Raw genomic sequence first — 21,198 nt, 5'->3', positions numbered from 1 at the left:
TATGCTGCATAACTGAGTAACCCACCTACACCAGCCTTGAATAAGTTTCCCAAAATATTGTCGTATCATGCAATTTCCGCTTCCTTACTTGTAACATTTCATGAGAAACACTGCAACCGCAGTTCAGCATCTTTCTCACCCATTCCAGTAACGCATCCTCAACACCTGGGAACTTTCCCTGTTTTGAGCCACAAAATGTCACTTGCTGCTTTCTCCAATTTTTCACTTGCTTTTCGAGAATAGAACACTGTCAACCCACTGCTCTGTTATAATATTCTTCTGCGAATTTCACCACGTTTTGCCTGAATGAAGCTGTGTAACTTAACTTTCCACATGACAAATATTTATTAACAAGCTCCACGAGGTTGAATTCAGACTGCGCGCGGAAGAGGCCCTATCCGTTTGTTAGTCCAGACACACATTCTTCCGACAAGCCCACAAAAATAGGCACCAAAATGGCGGATGATATGTGAGTAAATATGTTTAATATGAGCCAGAGACCAGCATTGCCATTGCCAAGTGATAGGAATGCACTCGCACACATTCACTGTAGGAAGTGAAGCAAATAACATGTCCCTTCCTTCGTCAATGAGCTCACTCCTAGAAGCCCACGCTCGGAGTTTCTCAAGTTTCAGCAGGGCATTTGTAGGCACACACAAGTCTGTTTTAAATTCAGTTTGATAAACATCTTCCTATATTTCTCTTTAGAGTATGAGTTTACATAGGTTTTTTAAAATGTGAGTATATTTAATGAAACTAATTTTAATAAACACGCACCATAATCCTGAATAATAGTGTTATTGGGTGTATGTCCCACTAACTACATTTTTCATGGATTTTGGAGATTCCAATATGCTGGAATGTGATACCACAGGAGTTTGTTTTTTACATGCCAGTAAATGTACAGACACGAGGCTGACATATTTGAGCACCCTCAAATACCACTTGACATAGCCAGGATCGAACCAGCCAACTTGGGCTCAGAAGGCCAGCATTATATTGCCTGAGCTACTCAGGTCAGCACATAATTATTAAGAGATAAAGGTTAAATTAGGAATGAACTCGATGGATGAACCTGAATGCATGAACTAGTTTTGCTGGTTGAGTTGTGTGGTGAATGATCAAGGAATCCCAAGATTGAGGTACTACATATTAACAAAATGTAACATTAAAGAATCTCCCTTTAAATAATATATTTTCCATTAATATTTAAAATAATTTTATTTCTGAGCACGAGATATTCTCCTGGATGGTATCTGATATCACATTAAAAACCAATTTATGTCATAAGCTGAGTGTTTCAAAAGACAGAGTCTTTGCAAATATGTACTTAAATTACCTAGTTAATTTTGTTGTGGGTTTTGAACAACCTTGCTTGCATGCATGCATACATACTTACTTACTTACTTACTTACTTACTTACTTACTTACTTAAAAAACAAACAATGAATATTGATTGAGGAATGGCCCTTTATTATTGCTCAAACATACAAGGGTATTTTAGGAGGTGATTTTATTCGCCAATTCAATTTATTGATTTAAAAAATAAACAACTGCCAATTTTCTAAGCTCCCAATAAAATTTCCTGATATAAAAAAACCTGCCATTACACCTGGAGAAATCAAGCATGACATTTGACATTTCATTACAACATCTAGTGGCTCATCAGTGTTCTGCAAACCTCGTAGACTGGATCCTCAGAAGCTTAGCCTGGCAAAACAAGAATTCCAATTTATGTTGAATAATAACATCATCTGACCATCAAAGTCTGAATGGGCTAGTCCCCTGCACCTTGTTTCCAAGAAGAATGGACAATGGAGAGTGTGCGATGATTATCGTTGACTTAACGATCGCACCATTCCAGATCGCTATCCCATTCCAAGGATCGATGAGGTTAGCCAGATCTTAAATAACAAATACATATTTTCCAAGCTAGATCTCTTACAGGCGTATTATCAAATACCCGTAGCTGAAGAAGACAAAGAAAACATTTGGACTTTATGAATCAATTTCATGCCATTTGGGTTATGGAATGCCCCCAAGTACCTTCCAAAGATTCATCAACGAAGTGGTACGAGGACTGGACTTCTGCTTCGCCTACCTCGACGACATTCTAGTTGCTTCTAAAGCCACAGAAAAGCATGCTGAACATCTTTAGCTTAATTTTTGAGAGACTAAACCATTTTGGACTGCGTATTAACATCAGCAAGTTCATATTTGGAGCAAAAGAGATAAAATTTCTTGGTTACCTAATCAGCGAAGAGGGAACACAACCAGACCCCGAAAGAGTAACTGCTACAAAAAAACAAAAGCGACCTGAGACTGTCAGAGAAGTTAGAGCATTCCTTGGTTTAGTCAATTTCTATCGCCGACACACAAAGAATGCTGCTGAAAATCAAGGCCTTCTAAATGACTACCTCAGAAACTATAAGAAGAATGACAATCGCCAAATAGAGTGGACTGAAGAGACAAATGCACAATTCGAGAATTGCAAAGAAGATCTATGCAATGTTGCTCTCATAAAATGCCCCAGCATGGACTATGAATTCGCACTGTTTGTGGATGCTTCCGATTTAGCGGCTGGTGCTGCCATCCAACAAAGAAAAGAAACCCATTGGATTTTATTCTAAGAAGTTCTCTGGTGCCCAAAAAAATATTCGACTTATGATTCTGAACTGCTTAGTATTTATCTAGCAGTCAAGTACTTTAAGTACCTTCTAGAGGACAGAGTTTTCTCAATATACACAGATCATAAGCCCCTGATTTTTGCCTTCAAGCAAAACAATGAGAAAGCTTCTCCAAGAGAAATTTGACATCTCCAGTATATTTTGCAATTCACAACTGACTCGCGCCATGTATCAGGAAAAGGAAATACAGTTGCAGATCATATTTCCAGAACAGAACCGTTTTCCATTGACTATGATGATATTGCTAAAGCACAAATGAAGGATGACGAGCTTAACTTCTTGCGTTCAACTCCTCAAACTTCGCTGCAGTTTAAACCACAGCCTATCCCAGCTAATCATACGATGGTGTGACGTATCTACAGGCAATATCTGTCCATATGTTACAGAAAAGTTTCATTCAGGAAAGTTTCGTTTAGCTGTGTTTCAACATTACCATAATATGCCTCATCCAGGCATCAAAGTAACTGTGAAACTGATTTCTTCCATGTTCATCTGGAAAAACATGAAGAAAGACATAGTACTGTGGACAAGGTGTTGCAAGTCCTGTCAGAAAAGCAAGATATCGATGCACACAAAATCTCCCATTTTAGAATTTCCAATAGTCCATCAACGATTCAGTGTAGTGCACACAGACCTTGTAGGATCACTACCACCATCCGATGGCTTCAGTTACTGCCTAACATGTGTGGATAGATTCTCAAACTGGGTCGAAGCTATTTCTCTCCAATACATTACAGCAGAGACAGTGGCGCAAGCTTTCTACAACAACTGGATAACCCGGTTTGGGTCACCTAATCAAATAATTACAGATCGAGGAAGACAGTTTCAATCAGAACTCTTCTGTGCACTAGCCAAAGTATGAGGATGCAAACTGTCAAGAACCACCAGTTACCATCTGTAGAGCAATGGCAAAATCGAGATATTTCACAGCATCCTTAAACAGCAATAAGAGCGCACTCAACTGACAAATGGACCGAAGTATTACCAACAATTCTCTTAGAACTTGGATGTACAGTCCGAGAAGACACCAACTCCTCTGTAGCTGAAATAGTGTATGGCACACCTCTTAGCATCCCTGGCGATTTCTTTTTTGAACCATGTTCTAAGCCACTGTCATTAACCAACTTCGCCACAGAATGAACAATTTAAAATCAGTGAAACAGCTTCAAAATAATAAGACAACGGTATTCATCAACAAGGATCTCCATGAAACCCCTCACATCTTTGTTCAAGTTGATCGAGTTAAGTCATTCCTCAAAAGGCCGTATGATGGTCCGTATTCAGTTATTAATCAGACTGAGAAGTATTTCACTTTGAGCATAAAGCGAAAAGAAGTGAATATTTCAATCGATCAACTTAAACCTGCCTACCTCCTGGCAGATCTTGACCAAAGGGCTGATCACCCAAGACTTTGTCCAGATCATCAAAAACACCATTCTGGTATTAATGATTCTGACAGACCTAATCGAACTTCACAGAAACAGCAGCCACGGAGAGAAACTTGGACTCACAGTGGAAGAACGATTCGTTTTCCAGCTAGATTCGTAAACGTTGTACACTGAGGGGGGAGTGGTGTAGGGAACCACATACTATTCTTTGACTCTTGATATAGTTTCCGAGAAACCTTCCGCTATTATTAACCAAAAGGCTGTGATGGTTTTGAATGAACAAGTAATAGTACTTGTATTAAATTGATGCTGCATTTCAGTTAAAAATAAAAAATAAAAATGAAATATATTTTGTTTATTACGTTACATGTAGGCTAATACCAACATAGATGGTCTGTTAGTGGACATTATAAATTTTCCTGCTAAATCATTCCTGGTTCCCAGCGTTTCGCTCCCGTGTGCTATGTTGGACTCATCAGTTGGTACACAGCACACCCACCAAGACGCATGGCTAGTGCATACCATGGAGGCCACTGCGTAGGCTACTTGGAACCAGCGGCAGTGCCAATGCACTATGAGAGACTGTATCATTACCAAAAATTTGATTCCTGCTTGGCCATCAGATGATATAGATGTTGATTCCCATACGGAAATTATAAATTTACTCATTTGAACAAGTATTTCAGGTTCCCTAAAGGAATCAACATCTATATCATCTGATGGCCAAGCAGGCATCAATTTTTTGGTAATGAGACTAAGTCTCTCATAGTGCATTGGCACTGCCGGTGGCTCCAAGTAGCCTATGCAGTGACCTCCACGGTACGCACTAGACATGGGTCTTGGTGGGTGTGCTATGTACCAACTGATAAGCCCAACATACTACACGGGGCAAAATGCTGGCAACCAGGAATGAGTTAGCAGGAAAATTTTTAATGTCCAATAACGGACCATTTATGTTGGTATTATAAATTTACACATTTGGACAAATATTTCAGGTTCCCTATGGGAATCAACATCTATATCACATGTAGGCTAACTCGTTGAAGACCTACACTCCCCTTGTTCATTAATGATTCCTGGAATGTCCTTCTTGGAACCTGTTTCTGCCTTAAAGTACCTATACATACCCTTCCATTTTTCACTTAAATTTGTATGACTGCCAATTATGCTTGCCATCAAGTTATCCTTAGCTGACTTCTTTGCTAGATCCAATTTCCTACGAAGTTCCTTCTATTTCTCTTTACTTCCACAGTCATTGTTTCTTTCCAACCTGCACCTCCTTCTTAGTCTTCTTACTTCTCTGTTATAACATAGTGGGTCATTACCATTCCTTACCACCTTTAAAGGTACAAACCTGTTTTCACATTCCTCAACAATTGCTTTAAACCCATCCCACAGTCTGTTTACTTTTTTATTTACCATTTTCCACCAATCATAGTTATTTATTTATTTATTTATTTATTTATTTATTTATTAATTCACAAAGCACAAGATACAGCTACGCTGAGCAAATTTCACTTGCACTGTCAACAGACTATTTAACAAACGTAAACTTTCACAATAAAATATAACAAACGTAACAAAATATAACAAGATCAGGTACACAGCCTACTAATAACAACTGTCCAAATCGAAAACCATGAGAATGTCCATGTTCATAGCCAAGTCGGCGTGGGTCAAGATGATGGTATAATCCCTTCACATCAACTTCTCTTTAAGAGACTATTTACACCCTTGTCGAATATGCTTTTATTTGATGCTATATCAAGCTCTTGTCTCCTATTAATATTGTTGAAGAGTGTTGGGAAGCGTATTTGGAAAGATCGTAGAAGTATTGTGGGGAATATGGAGAAGGTATTTGGCTCTGGTGGAGCGGGAAGGAACACGGAGAGAGAAGAGTGAGATAAGATTTTCCGAGCGGTAATGCCCATTTAAGATCCCGTGGAGGAAACTCAGGTCAGCTACCTGTCGCCTGATGTGTAGCGGTGACATATTAATTGCCATTAATACCTGCTGCGTAGACAGATTTCTGAGCTTGGGGTTTCTGTTCCTTACAATTGCAGCAAAGAAGGACACTGCTCTGTCTCACTGCTTAGTATTGGAGAGGGAGGCTGTTGTCCAAATCGGAGAGCAGTAGTTTAAGAGAGGTTGAATGATCGTGAGGAAGAAGTGACGAAGAGCAACGGGGTCAGAAATTTCTGTGAAGCAATAGAGAATGCCTAGTAATTTCATATCGAATGTTACACCTAGGTCACACTGTTGCGTAACTACGGTGATGGGCTTGTCGAGTAGGTAATATGATGTCGCTAGAGGAGATTTACGTAGTGTTATGGTCATGTGGCTGCATTTTTGTGGATTGGGGTAAGTTACCAAGTACAGCACCAGTTCGAGAGGGCATTAAGTGAGGACTGCAGCAGAGCCACATCTGCTGGATTCCTGATCTCCCTAAATATCTTGCAGTCGTCAGCAAAGAGTAGAGTATTTGCTGTTTCGTTGAGTTCAGATGGCAGATCGTCCATAAACAAAGAAAACAGCACGGGGCCAAGAGTACTGCCTTGTGGGACACCAGAGTTGACTGGTAACCATGAGGATGAAGTGCCTGATATTACCATTCTCTGCCAACGGTTATGTAGGAAGCCAGCAAGAAGGGTCAGAAGACTGCCATGTATATTAAATCGTTTGGAGTGTTTATGGAGCAACAGAGCTTGGTCTACAGAATCAAAAGCTTTTGAAATGTCTACGTAGCAGATATCCAGCTGTGATTTAGCTGCAATGGCATATGGTGCAAAGCTATGCAGAGTGGCCAGGTTTGTTAGACAAGAGCCACCTGGTAGAAAACCATGCTGCTTGGTTGAGATATACGGCAAAGTGAATGCGAGGAGACGCAGGTGTATAATTTTTTCAAAGATAAAGGATAGTGGGGAGAATAGAAATTGCTGGTAAGATGAAACATTAAATTTGTTACCTGATTTGAGAAGTGGAACAATATTTGCCTGTTTCCAGGTAATACGAAAATAGCCTGCGGCAAAACATCTGTTAAATAATCTAGAGAGAGGGACACAAAGAGTGCTGGCAACATTTTTTAGGAAAAGGGGGCCTATAGTGTCGGCACCGGTAGCTTTGTTGGTACGAAGAGTTTGAAGAAGGTTATGAACTTCACCTGGTGTGGTAGTTATGCTTGATAGGGTTCTGTTTGAAGTTGTACCTACGGGAGGGAGCGGTTGGTTTTGCAAGGAAGGGGAGAAGTTGGAGAAGAAATACCTGTTGAACAGTTCATTGCGATCGGCGCCGTCTGCTGTTGCATCGTTGTGGTTCACGCTGACAGGAATCCGCTCCGTCCTTGTCCGTGTGTTGATAAGACTCCAGTAGCGCTTGGGATTGCTGCGGACGTTTTCAGTGACAGTGTCTACGTGTGTTTTGTAGTATCTTATGACCATCAACCTCGCGTGGCGGCGAATTTTAACGAAGGTATTGTGAGTGTGTGGGTTAGGGAAGTCTTTCCATAGGCGCCAAGCTCTCTTCTTATTATATAGTATCAGTCTGGTCTCTTGTGATATCCAGTGTTGATATTTGCTGGTAGTAGCGAAAAACTCACTCATGCCCGTTTTATCAGCCATGTGTTACTGCCTAATAGTCGCACTTTCAAGACCTTCCTCTGTATCACATTTATGTATAACTACGACAAAAGTAGCTTCCTGACCACTAATAACATCTGTTACCTTGGTTTCTCTAGAGAGCTCATCTGGTTTTACCAGCACCACGTCCAGAATATTCTTCCCTCCAGTTGGTTCCATCACTTTCTGATTCAGCTATCCTTCCAATATTAACTTACCGTATTTATTTTCGCATTAAACCACCTCCTCCCCTGGCTGTTTGAGGCAAAAAAAATGAGAAAATAAATCTTGCATACAAGACCCCCAACGCAATTCATCAGAGAAGAACAACGATTCCGCTTCAAAGCGGGTACAAGCCTTACTGCAACTCCGATGACATCACACAAATTTGTGAATAGTTTCGTCCGTACTGCCCGCGCAAAGCAAACACGCATCAAAGTCACACGGTACTACTGTGTTTCATAGTTAAGAAATGTTCGCCTCCACAGCGTAGGCCTACTGCAGCTCTGATAACGTCGCACAAATAGGTGAATAGTTGTGTGTCCGACCCATGTATTGTAAGCACGCATAGGTTATGCTACATGTCTGTTTTTTGTAGTTAAGAAAGTTGCCAGCGTAATAGTTAGCACAATTAGCTGGAGTTCACGGGGGCTTGAGTTAGATTCCCAGTAATGAAATGTTGTATGGCTTTTAATGCCGGGATATCCTAGGACGGGTTTGACTCGCCAGGTGCAGGTCTTTCTATTTGACTCCCATAGGCGACCTGTGCGTTGTGATGAGGATGAAATGATGATGAAGACAACACATACACCCAGCCCCCGTGGCATTGGAATTAACCAATTAAGGTTAAAATCCCCGACTCGACTGGGAATCGAACCCGGGACCCTCTGAACCGAAGGCCAGTATGCTGACCGTTCAGCCAACGAGTCGGACAGATTCCCAGTACCATACTGCCAGAGATTTAAGAGTGGCACGAAGGTTGATATGCAGTAAAAATGGTACACGCAACTCCATTCCATTGGGGGTGTGCCTAAAAAGAACTGCACCACTTCAGAATGAGGAAACGAGTTTACTTTAGTTACGAAATATTCATGGATGTTGCTATTAATATAGCAGGCAAGATCATTAACAAAGTGATTGTTTAATATCTCATAACTCAGGTCAATATGCGTAATTTTTGGAGAAGTAGGTTTAAAACGTGATAAAAACAATCCAATCATAACGACTGTTTTATTTGCCAACGTACCTAACACATAATAATAATAATAATAATAATAATAATAATAATAATAATAATAATACTGATTTTACGTCCTCACTAAATACTTTCACAATTTTCGGAGATGCTAAACAAAACGTATTATGCGGCAAGCTTTCCTGTTGTTTATTTTTATTCTTTCTGTCGTGTAACTTCTCGCACTTGATAACATACCTAACCTAAACAATGCGGTCTCTCTTATCTCAATTGCAGCTGTTTAGATAAATCCTGATGTGATCAATAGAGAAAACAAGCATGAAATATTGTTAAAAATAAAGGTCTGGCCTTTAATAGCCACAGTTACACAGAGAATGCTTCCAGTCGCTATGTATTACATTCAGAAGTACAGCTCGTAACATACATAGTTATCAGCTGGTGGGTTGGCATGCTTTCTACAGCTCGACTTAATTCGGAAGGGGTGGCTTCTGCTACACATACACCAATTGGGAATAACAGAGGCCATCTCCAGAAACCATTTGCAAATAGATTCTCACTTTTTGGGCTCTATAGTTGGGAACAAAACTATTTTTAAAAGTTTCAAAAAGACAATATCTCTAATGCTTACCATGGCAGTGCATGGCTGACGAGATGGCAGTGTAAATGAAGTCATCTGTAATGACAAAACGCCGGTAGTGGCGAAGATGGTGGCACAGAACGACAATAATTCAAATGAAAGCAGTGATCAGGTTTACTGTGTTGTGGGCCTACTGCTCAACTGACTGAAACAAATGACTGGCCTCTCGTCACCATAAGACCTACCTGTGTCGGTGGAACGTAAAGCCACCACCAAAAAATAAAGAGAAGGACTGGCCATTAAGTTCGCTTGATTAATATTACAATACCCTTATCGCTTTTCTCTACAGGGTTGAGTAAGCAGCGAGACAAATTTTCGTAGCAAGTTTTTACGACCGGATGGCTTTCTCGACATGAACCTCGTCAGAGGAGTTAACGAGATGAAACTAATAATGTGGTATAAGAGTAACTGAAACTGACTACATTTACTTTATATGTAGGCTTCAAAGTCAAGTGTTCACCATTTATTGTCTTTGTAAATTTAGAAATACTGCCTTCCTACGTTAACAATCAGTAAAACTCAGAATACATTCATAAGTTTATTAAAGAATAGTGTAAATGTTTAGATGTACAATATATTGCTCTTTACAGCAATCATGTGTTCACTGCACAAAATTTGAGGTTATCACATACTGAACCCCCCTTATTTTTTTGACTGTATAAGTAGAATAAAAAAGGAGTTCTAATTTGCAAGTTAATATGGTATATGCCATTTGCTGGTCATGTTTCCTGTTGTTCACATTACCTTCCCAATTGACATTTAGTGTATTGAGATCACCTGCTACAATCATGTTCTTTTCTATATCATTCCCCACATAGCTGATTATCTTATCAAATAATTCTGAATCAGCGTCAGCGCTACCTTTTACTGGTTTGTACACTCCAAGACATTAAGTTGCCTATTATCTTTAGATATGAGCCTTACACCTAGAATTTCATGTTTGTCATCTTTTCGTAGCTTATAAATTCTTATTTCACTGGATGAAACTCCTATTACAATATCTGGTAAGTATATATCTATTAAATTACTTCATTCTATTCCTTTCTGTACAATACTTCTACAGTTCAAAACTAACATTTTTATGTCATTCCTACTCAACTTCCAGATCCCTGTACCCTTATCACCACTCCCTAGACCACCCCGTTTCCCTGAATGTACCTCCCTATAACCCCTCTAAGCAAATTTTCTAACTTATACGTACCACTGCGGTTTAAGTGAAGGTCATCTGAGCGTAGAACCCCATCTTTATTTAGGAATTTTCAAGGGACAAGAGAAAAAAAAAAGTCATTACAACAGATTTCTTGCTATATGCTGTACTCGCTATGATGGACTTCTACTGTATTTGCATTACATATTGGAAGAGAGACATTTGAGTCTGTGAAGTTTACATTTGCAGCTTGTGCGCGCGCGCGCGCGCGCGCGTGTGTGTGTGTCAGTGATACATTAAACAATCTGTAACTTGATTACTGCATTGCATTCTTGATATTCCAAACTATTTTAGCACAGAACATATACTGCATTTTCTCGCATAATTAATGCACTTTTCTGACGAAACATACAGGTGAAAACTTGGATGCGTAAATTATTCAAGGAATTCAGATATTTAAAAATTATTTACAATTCATTTACATTTAAAAGATACATAAAATAAAATATAAACAATCAGTTCAACTCATTTGAGGTTACAGTCATTTGGCGTAAAATTTCGGCGAGAGATTTTTTTTCTGAAAAGTGAAGTAAGGTACATCAGATAAGTTGGACACGTGCGTTTGAAGTACCGACACTGGTAAATATTCTTCCCATTATGAGCTGACAATATGACCTGAAGAAATAAACTTGAACTGATAAGAGTACAATTCATGCAAGTACATAATAATGACATACCGACAAAAAACAAAAGAACTGTCCAACACGAGAAGGGCTGGGCCATGAATGAGGGACCCTGCTAGATTTCTCTAAATTGTTCATATCCAATCTTGTACGAGTGGTGTGTCTATCCCCCTTTTTCTTGGATACGAATGCAGAAATTTTACTTTGGGCATTGTGTTTTGTTTTAGAACAATGTAAGGTGAAAGCTTTCTGCCATCAGCTGTTACAGCAAGTATTGAAGTACATTGTTATTTTTCGCTTCCATTACTGCGTACGATAACACTCGATGTCCGTTTCTTATCGATTGTTCGACTTTGTGGCATACGGAAATTGACAGGCGGCTGACCTGAGTTTCCTATTTGGGAAATCAAATATTCCTTCACTTTACGCTTCACAATCACAAAGCGATGAAAATCAATTACTTTTTGGTTTGAAATCATTTGGCATTTTTTGGCATAATATTGTTCTTCGTGGAAGAGAAAGTCATCTCTCCTCATAAAATTAGTCATCCAGCCGCTGCTAGCCTTCAAATCTGAGACACTAATTCCATGTGCGGCAGCTATTTCTCGCCCTTCGAAATACAGCATTTCGCAAGAAAGCGCATATACAACGTTGCGTAACGAAATCATATATTTAAGCAGATTCTCCTCTACTTGCGGAAACTTGCCACTTTTTTGTCTGTGGAATGCTTTGCGAGACATGTTGGTCGCTTGAAGTCCACTTCTCTGTTACCGCAGTAGCACACGTTGCATTCGGATACTGAATGCTTGCGGCCCGCTGCCCGATACCCATATGTTTTGGCTTAACTGATCACCACGAGTTTACATGATGCAGTATTACTCCAATACTTGCTCACTGTGGACTAACAAACAATTTTGAGATCACAGAAAACACATGTCCCGTACCCGAAACACTCGTAAAGTATGTTTGTACCAGACTGGAATGGAGAGTCACTAGTCACTTCTGTACTGATTCTCTCGCTGAATTAGTGCAGTGGTATTTCCTATCGACTGATAACAGCACGGTGATTTTGCAATAGGAAGGCTGCTACTTCAGTAGTCGACATCTTGATTTCAAAACGCATCTAGAGCTGCATGATGGATGTTCGAAGAAGTGGGTGCGTCAAATACATGAACATTTCTTTCTCCCCACGTTGGACCCAAAAATATTGGGATGCATAAATTATGCAAGGGTGTTAATTATGCGAAAAAATACAGTATACGTACACACATAACAGACTTAATGCCTTTCAGTGTTCAATCTGCAAGTCTTTGAATTAAGTTCCCCCGTAATCCTCTATTTGCAATTAGCACTGTGGTTGCTTCTATATCTCATGCCTTGATATAATTAAAAACTAAGTCAAACCCTTGTTTCTTAGGTAAACCTGTGCTTCTCTTACCCTCCATGGCAAAATCCATAATTCTCCTAATCAACCTATCTTCCACCATTCACCGCACAACTCAAACAGCAAAGCTCAGGTTTGTCCATAGAGTTCAATCCTGACTTAACCTTCATCTTGTCATTCCAAGTGTCCTCCTGCCATTGTTTCCCACCAGTTGTACTGATGATGCTTGTTGTTTAAAGGGGCCTAACATCGAAGGTCATCGGCCCACCAGTTGTACTAGTAATCACTTTTGCATGGTTCATGTCTTATCTTCAGTTTATGAGCAGGAAATCCTTACTCCACTCAGCTACCACTCCTGTATGGCAAAGTTAGTTTAGAAACAGAGGCATCGATGCCATACCACTTTTACCTGTCTTACAAAAAACGCTAATCGAGGGGTGCTCATATTAATTTGTGGGCGGAAAAATGAGCCGCAGGCCACATTATCCCTCCACAACCCCCATCCTGTCCTTCACTAACACACAAATACAAGCCACATGCCCCCTTCTTCAATCACCAACCAACCTCTCAAGTGGCTATTCGACAATACAAACAATAATCTGTCACGTTACACGAAACAAACTGAAGAAATAGTCTGTAGCATTGATAAACTTACCAATTAACGAGGGGTCTGGGCCTTCGCTTGAAGTAAGTGTTGAAAAGAATGGAGATAAATTTGACACAGCCACCCTCACAATGGACTGTAGGTGTTCACCACTGTTCTGGGAATTCTATTTTGGTTTTATGAACTTCATTTTTGAAAATGTTTATATAGGTACTCGCAAATGCGCACAAGTATTTTCTCACAAATTTTAAGTTTCTTCAATAAGTCAATAAACTTAATAAACTGATCATATGGCATGGAACTGTTTGAATTAGCTTTTTGAAGCTCAGTACAACATGAAAAATGTAACTGCTATCGAAATAATTTCAATTTATTTTGGAATGTTAACACATAACAAAACACTTTATTAAAATATTCAAAATATTTATATGTTGCTTTAAATCTGTGAGGGTTATTAAATCCCACATCCACTTTTGGCCCCAAATTCTGCCACTTCTTTCTGTTTTATGTTCATAAATAAGCTTACTTCTTCACGAAGATGAAAAAAAAGCATTTCAAAATATTACCACGACTAAGACAGAGTACTTCACTATGATAAATTACATCACCATAATCACAATAAATTTAAGCCAGAAATGACTGGAACTGCCAATGATTGAATCCATGTGATCAAATATAATTAATTTTAGATGTCGCTGTGTCCATCACACGTTGAAAATTTAATACTTTTCCATCCTTTCCATCCTCCACGGGCCCCCGGTCTGATAACCTTATCTCTACAGCGTCCAGCCCGCGCTCCCAGTATTACTAGAAGCGCGGACGCTGTAACACACTCTCGAAAGAAGTTAAAGTGCCATATCACTGGCGGTATGCTTGCGCAGAAGCAGCGTGCAACTCAGAACTTGCTTATTCCCGCTACTGTCATCATGAGTGTTGATGAATAATGCAGTGTAATTCAAGAGGTATAACAGTATTTCTGTTAGTAAATTTGTTTCTTTCTTCCAATCCAGTTTTTGCACCACTCATAGTCCTTGCTTCATCTGTTGTTATAGCTGCCAATCCATCTCAACATGAACAGAGATCCTTCAAGGTTTCCCTCAGTTGGAGAAACAAATCACTGGGCAAGTTGGCCGTGTGTTTAGGGGTGCGCAGCTGTGAGCCTGCATCCGGGAGATAGTGAGTTCACTCCCCATTGTCGGCAGCCCTGAAGATGGTCTTCCATGGTTTCCCATTTTCACAGTACCTTAATTAAGGCCACGGCTGCTTCCTTCCCACTCCTGGGTGTTTCCTATCATGTTGTCGCCAAAAGCCAATTGTAATAATAAATAAAAATTTTAAAAAATCCTCTTCTGTTGTAGTTCCATAGATACTTTTTAAAGATGCCAGTTCCTCAGTTATTTCACACGCATTGTCAAAGCCACAAATAGAATTTAAAAGTTGTGCTAGTTGTGCTGTATCATGGATGACAATACTTTCATCCAAGCACTCAATTTTGATTTTTGGCACAGTTGAGAGCACAAATTAGCCCCAAGTTCTTCTCTTCATTGTGCTTTACGATAAGCCAATGGAATTGAGCAGTCATTTCTTTTCAGGACACATTTCTTCAATTGCAGAAAGTATACAGTTCTTCACAAACTTCCCATCAGAAAATGGTTTCCCTTTCGTAGCTAATAAATGTGTAACTTTATAACTAGAAAAGACTGCAGCTACAGTCAAAACTCGTTAAGATGTCCCTCTCTAGCGTGTTTCCCTGATTATTACGTCATTCTTCCCAAGTCCCAGTCCGTGTCCAATTAACTACATGTTAAAGAAACCTGGATAGCACATTTACATCACTCTTTAGTACGTTCGTAATATTCCCACCATAAGAAATTTAAATTTGCTTTCTCGGCCAAGTTGCGTGCACAATGCGCCAGCAGCGACTGCCCTGGGCGAGGATTTGGTAGAGTACTTAATTTCATGGCCCTAGCATGTCGGCCTACAGCTGCAGGGAATGTCAGTCTCAAGCCAGTCTTTGATGTGGGCATGTGTTTGCTTGGATCACGCAACAGTAGCTCGTGTCACATGTTAGTGCTTAGTTTTACAATCGTAAATGCATTGCTTAACAACGAACGTAAATTAGGCCTACTGTACGTACGTATACAGCTGACATGTTGGTGCTCAATTTATGTCCTATTATTAAATACACGCTAAAGAAACCTGGACAGCACATTTATGTCACTCTTTAAAACCTTCGTAATATTCCCACCATAAGAATCTTAAGTTAGCGTTCCCGGCCACGTTGCGCGCACAATGAACCAGCGACGATTGGCCTGGGTGAGGATTTGGTACAGAACTTCATTTCATGGCCTTAGCGTGTCAGCCTACAGTTGCAGGCAGCATCAGTCATGAATGAAGAGGTGTTTTATGACACAAATAAAAAGATGGCGGGATCATCTAATAGGCCATATACTTAAGACATGATGGGTTATCGAAGAAAATAATACCGAGCTCGATAGCTGCAGTCGCTCAAGTGCGGCCAGTATCCAGTAATCGGGAGACAGTGGATTCGAACCCCACTGTCGGCAGCCCTGAAGATGGTTTTCTGTGGCTTCCCATTTTCACACCAGGCAAATGCTGGGGCTGTACCTTAATTACGGCCATGGCCGATTCCTTCTCAGCCGATTCCTTCTCATTCCTAGGCCATTCCTACCCCATAGTCGTCATAAGACATATCTGTGTCGGTGCGACGTAAAGGGGGGGGGGGGAAATATATATAATAGAGGGTTCCATAGAGGGGAAAAATTATAGACGACAATCGAGATTAGAGTACATGATGCAATTATTAAATGACATGACATGTGACTCCTACTACTAACTGAAACAGAAAGCGGAGAAACGTGAAGAATGGAGAGCTGCTGCCAACCAGCCTCATGAGAGAGAGAGAGAGGGGGGGGGGAGGGGGAGACGACGACACAACAACGTACAAAAATTAGGCCTACTGTACTTACGCATAGTGGTTTGCCAGACACACAGTTGTGGAGAAGAAGAAAGCTAGACAGTTTACAAATTATGAAAAATTTAAACTTATTGAGAAAGCGGATGCTAATCCAAACATGAAACTTGTGCAAATTGCCCAGATGTTGGACATTCCTACGATAACTTGAAACATAACTGGAAGCGACACATATAGTTCGCGTCTCTAAGAACTTCTTTTCTTGATGTTTTGCTATGTTGGTGTTCTTAAAATGTATTGTTTTCATTATTTACTTCATTAATTATAATTGTAAACATTTGTTTCTTTGTTTTCATCGTAATTATTTTTACGTTCAAATCTAACCTTATATTTAACAGGGTAATCGTTTTTCACATTTTAGCACGTTCCCTCTTTATGACATTTTTTCGGTTCCCACAAAAACGTCCTAACCAGTTCTGGCTGTATATATTCCTCGATCTGTTTCGTAAACATCTGTTTTTGAGCGGCGAGACCTTTAATTAAATTTGAAATATTTTCCTTCCGTACTACACTGTATTTATTATCTACAGATCTCTTCTTAGAATCGTGTTGTATCTTTTTATTAAAACTGAAATATTTTCCTTGCAGATCAGACATTACTTTTCCACTATTCTCAATATAAAAATAGTCATCAGTCCAGTGTTCCTTAAAGACACAGTACTCACTGTCCACTTTTCTATGTTTGGAAAAGGATATTTTTGTTCACAAATGAAGTTTTAAACAACTTTAAATAGTTCACAGTAAAGAGGTAATTCACAATTAACCTTCCAAAGCACTTTCCGGGTGAAAGTGGCCATTTCCTGTGGATGTCCCAAGATAACTGTACCTACATAATCCCCCATGGAATGCAGCAGGTCTTTTACTCACCAGAGAAGTCTGCAGCTGTAATTCCAAAAAATGAATGAAAAATTCCAATCCTTATCTGTTTTTAAGGTGGAAATAATTATGTGTATTAGAACTTTTACAGGCCAGTAAAAGAAATATAACGTCAAGAAGAAAACTACAAATAATTCAGAGATTTTTCTTATGGTTTTATATCTGTAAATTACAACAAAGTTCTTATTACAATAGAACCTCAACAATTTGAAACTGGTTAATTCAAAATCTCGCCTAATTCAAAGCAGCTCTTGTTCCCGGAAACATGAGGTACGGTTTTGCATGTTATTTAAATCGTTTAATTCTAAATATGGATAATTCGTAATTCGAAGAACAATGTCGGTCCCGTTACCGAAATTCAGAGTTTTAATTCGAAACTGCCTTTACATTTTGAAAAAAATAGTATTTTACAGAGTAATTTAAATTAAAAATTTCTCTTCGTCATGAAAGAACGCGTCTTCCGGAACGTGCACGGGTAACTTTGTGTACTTTCATCTACTTTGGCGTGTCTACAGTGTGCTTCACATCTGTTATGTTCGAGTGGAATCGTAATTATTTTGTATTCGGCGTTTTAAGGAACGCCACAATACCACGTAGGCCTAGCAGAAAGTGTGCGCCGAGAGGTAGAATCCGCGAACACTGGCGATACCGACAGTTGGCGGAAAAGTGTGGCTTATAGCCTATAATCAATTCGTATGCACCAAACAATATTGTCAATGCCGATGAAACAGCATTGTCTGTTTGTTTTATTTTTTAAATGCTGAGGTCAAACGGTTTTAAAGGAGAGAATTGCCAGCCGGGAAATGTACTGTGTTGCTATGCAGTGCACACGGAAGCGAGAGACTTCCATCCCGTCATAGGAAAGTTCGAATAGCCACGATGTTTTAAGGTCATCGGGCACTTTCCATGCCACGCTAGTACAAGGCATCTAAAAATGCAGACAGTACAGTAATCCAAAAGGTAAAGCATTTGCACAGGGGAGACAGCATAATTTTTCCTCGTCTTTGAATCATGATTTTCTTCCTTTCATTGCATGAGGTTATGTTTGCCATTGTTTTATACAATTGCATTATTTGAATAATGAAAATGCACCTTGTTGGATACATTTCTGATATAGTGTTTTCCATGGCATTTGAAAAGTTTAAAGTGAGAATCAAGGTAATTGCATGCATTACTGTGCCTTAGAAGTGCCATGGCGGGAAATAATCGTACAAGCATATGCTACGGTGCAAGTTTCACTGTACTGTTGTTATGTGGACGGAAGCGAGATACTTTCTCCCCTCATCATAGACAAGTTCAATAAGCTGTGATGTTTTACGGGCATCGGGTAATTTCCGTGCAAGCACCAAGGCATCTAAAATGCACACAGACAGTAATCCAATTAATAAAGCACTTGCACAGTGGAGCCAGTACAGATTTCTCCTCGTCTTTGAACTCCTCGTCTTTGAATCATGTTTTCTTTCTTTTGATTTTATTGTGTGAGGTTGTGTTTGCCGGTGAGTTATCCAAGTGCATTATTTGAATACTGTAAATGCAGCTTGTTGGATACATTTTGGAAATTGTTTCTTCCATGGCATTTGAAAACTTCAAACTGTGAATCAAGGTTAATTCCATGCAGTAACAGGTCTTAGAAATATATTGTGACGCCACAAGGGTTGGCATTTCCGAAGTATGTGTGGGCGGTTAATTCGAAATCATGTAATTCGAAGTCGATTTTTGCGTCCCAACAACTTCGAATTAACAAGATTTTACTGTAACTACGTTTTACGATATCTATGAAAAAATAAACTGAAACTTAAGCACATTACATAAACTTGGCCAGGGGGCCACATAAAATGTCTTCGCGGGTCAAGTACGGCCAGCGGGCTATGTTGAGCACCCCTACCCTAATCTATTCACAGTTTCCATGATTCTTCAAAGATCACCAATTTAACCCAATCCCAGTAAAAGTTTTCTGCTTGAACAGTATGTACAGGTGATAACCATTAGCAATAATGTACAACATTAAGGTACAATGCTCTACCTCATTCCCGCCAGTTCTCCTTGCTCACAATAATGTCCAGTGGCATCTGAAAGTGATCTGTCATATTATGTGACAGTTGTTAGCAATAACACGAAAGATTAACATAAATTAAACTAGAAAGACATAACATAATAGCACTACAAGACAATCTCCAAAGTTCTTCACAGGAAGAATTGGCACGCTGTGAGGGACTTGCTTTCAGGTTTCCATTACTGCCTTCTAACTGCATAATTCTCTAGTTTTTGGAAAATCAAACCTCTGTTTGTCCATGATATACTAGTGCAGATTTATTTTCTAAGACAATTTCTCACAAAATTATCCTCAAAAAAGACTCATTATTGCAAGAGTTCCTGGTACTTCAGGATAGTTATGCAGATTTGACAGTCAGGTAACTATCACCAAGTCATCAGTTTTTCAACAGTGCATCATACACAATAGCCCAAAATTTAATGTTATGCATGAGATTGCATTCTTAAATTTCAGAGGCAATTCTTTTGCAGATTACTTTATCAGTTTTCGTTTCACCCAACATGTCTGATTAATTAATTACAACTTCCCCCATTTAGAAATTGGCACAATGACTAAACAAAAATTTGCATGTTGAAAGAGACACTAGGGTGTTCGCACTCTTGCACAACTATGACGTACATTTAGTGCACAATTGTCTCCATTTCAGATACGCAAGCCTGGCTGCAATGGGCTAACCCATTTTCTAAACGGTAAATGGACATATGAACCATTCTTTCGGGAACATAAAATTTCTAGCCTTATCTTTTAATGTTTCTTAACAGAACAAAATCTTAACAAAACAATCTTTATTCAGGCAGAGCATAAAATGTGAGTAGTCACCTGCAACTCTGACACCCAATCACAATGCCAGTACGATTTCTCATGCCATTTGACAAAAAATTCTCGTTGAGGTTTTGGTGCTCTGGGTGGTTTTTTGCTGGTTGATGGCTCCTCTGATGGTTTATGGTCTAGTTCATTGTGTGAAGCCTTCCACCGCCAAGTAAGAATTTTCGCTACTTTACCAGGAAGTGCCTTTGCCTGTAGAATGAAAGAAAGTACAATGTGATTAGCGAATATGAAAATGAAAATCCACAGCCTGTTTCCAGTCATTTGACTGGATTGGGGATGGAATGAATGAAGCCACCATCTAATGGTGAGGACAGAAATTGTAACGGCTGCCAAAGCCTGTCGTACTCCTCTGAGGCAATGATGAATGATTATGAAATATATGAATAGATATTTACTATAACTGCATCAGAGAAAGACAGTCATCCAAAAACAAAAATTACAGCCAACATAAGGGTATAGGGTACTTCTATAACAGTTAAAATATCTAAAGAAAGACCTAGCAACACAATACTTTAAAATTAGACAATCACAAAAGAAATAATCTAGAACTATATATCTGGTGAGAAATCATAAGAAAGAATTAAAGACTGATGCTTTTTACATAAAAAAGAAAGTATGGTTTCTTCTATACTTTCACACTGACACTACCATGATAAAATTAATAGAAAAGAAATGTAGCGTAGTCAGTGGAAAATTCCTCAATGTAAATGCATCCACTCCAGCCATAAAATAAAAAACTACCATATGTTCTACTTTTAATATATTTTTAATGTTTTACATTTTTTACCAACAAAATCACCTAATTACAACATATTAGAATCATTCCATATTGACAGTTTTCACTTTACAAAGGTAAAATTAAGTGTATTCTCCTAATTCAATACATCATAATTCCATTCATCTAATGATGTGATTAGCATCTTACTAATTACTAATCTCCTAATTCAATACATCAAAATTCTATTCATCTAATGATGTGATTAGTATCTAATGATGGAATTATACGATATATTGAATTAGGAGGATACACTTAATTTTATCTTTGTAAAGTGAAAACCACCTAAAAAAAACAAAAAAAAAAACACCACCACCATAATTATTACCCTA

General features: G+C 39.1%; 1 protein-coding gene across 5 annotated transcripts in view; it reads right to left on the bottom strand.

Moving 5' to 3' along the window:
• Mi-2 (chromodomain-helicase-DNA-binding protein Mi-2 homolog) overlaps window positions 1-21,198 on the bottom strand; it is a 743,946-nt gene that overhangs the window by 362,622 nt on the left and 360,126 nt on the right. For all 5 annotated transcript variants that reach the window (XM_067141602.2, XM_067141598.2, XM_067141599.2 and 2 more), the window contains exon 11: window positions 20,083-20,280. In XM_067141602.2, coding sequence (XP_066997703.2) covers window positions 20,083-20,280 — 198 coding nt within the window. The remainder of the gene's footprint in view (window positions 1-20,082; window positions 20,281-21,198) is intronic.

The sequence above is a fragment of the Anabrus simplex genome, chromosome 2, assembly GCF_040414725.1.
Source record: "Anabrus simplex isolate iqAnaSimp1 chromosome 2, ASM4041472v1, whole genome shotgun sequence".
NCBI classification, from domain to species: Eukaryota; Metazoa; Arthropoda; class Insecta; order Orthoptera; family Tettigoniidae; genus Anabrus; species Anabrus simplex.
Note: the sequence above shows the minus strand (reverse complement) of the source record. Positions and strands in the feature narration are given on the sequence as shown.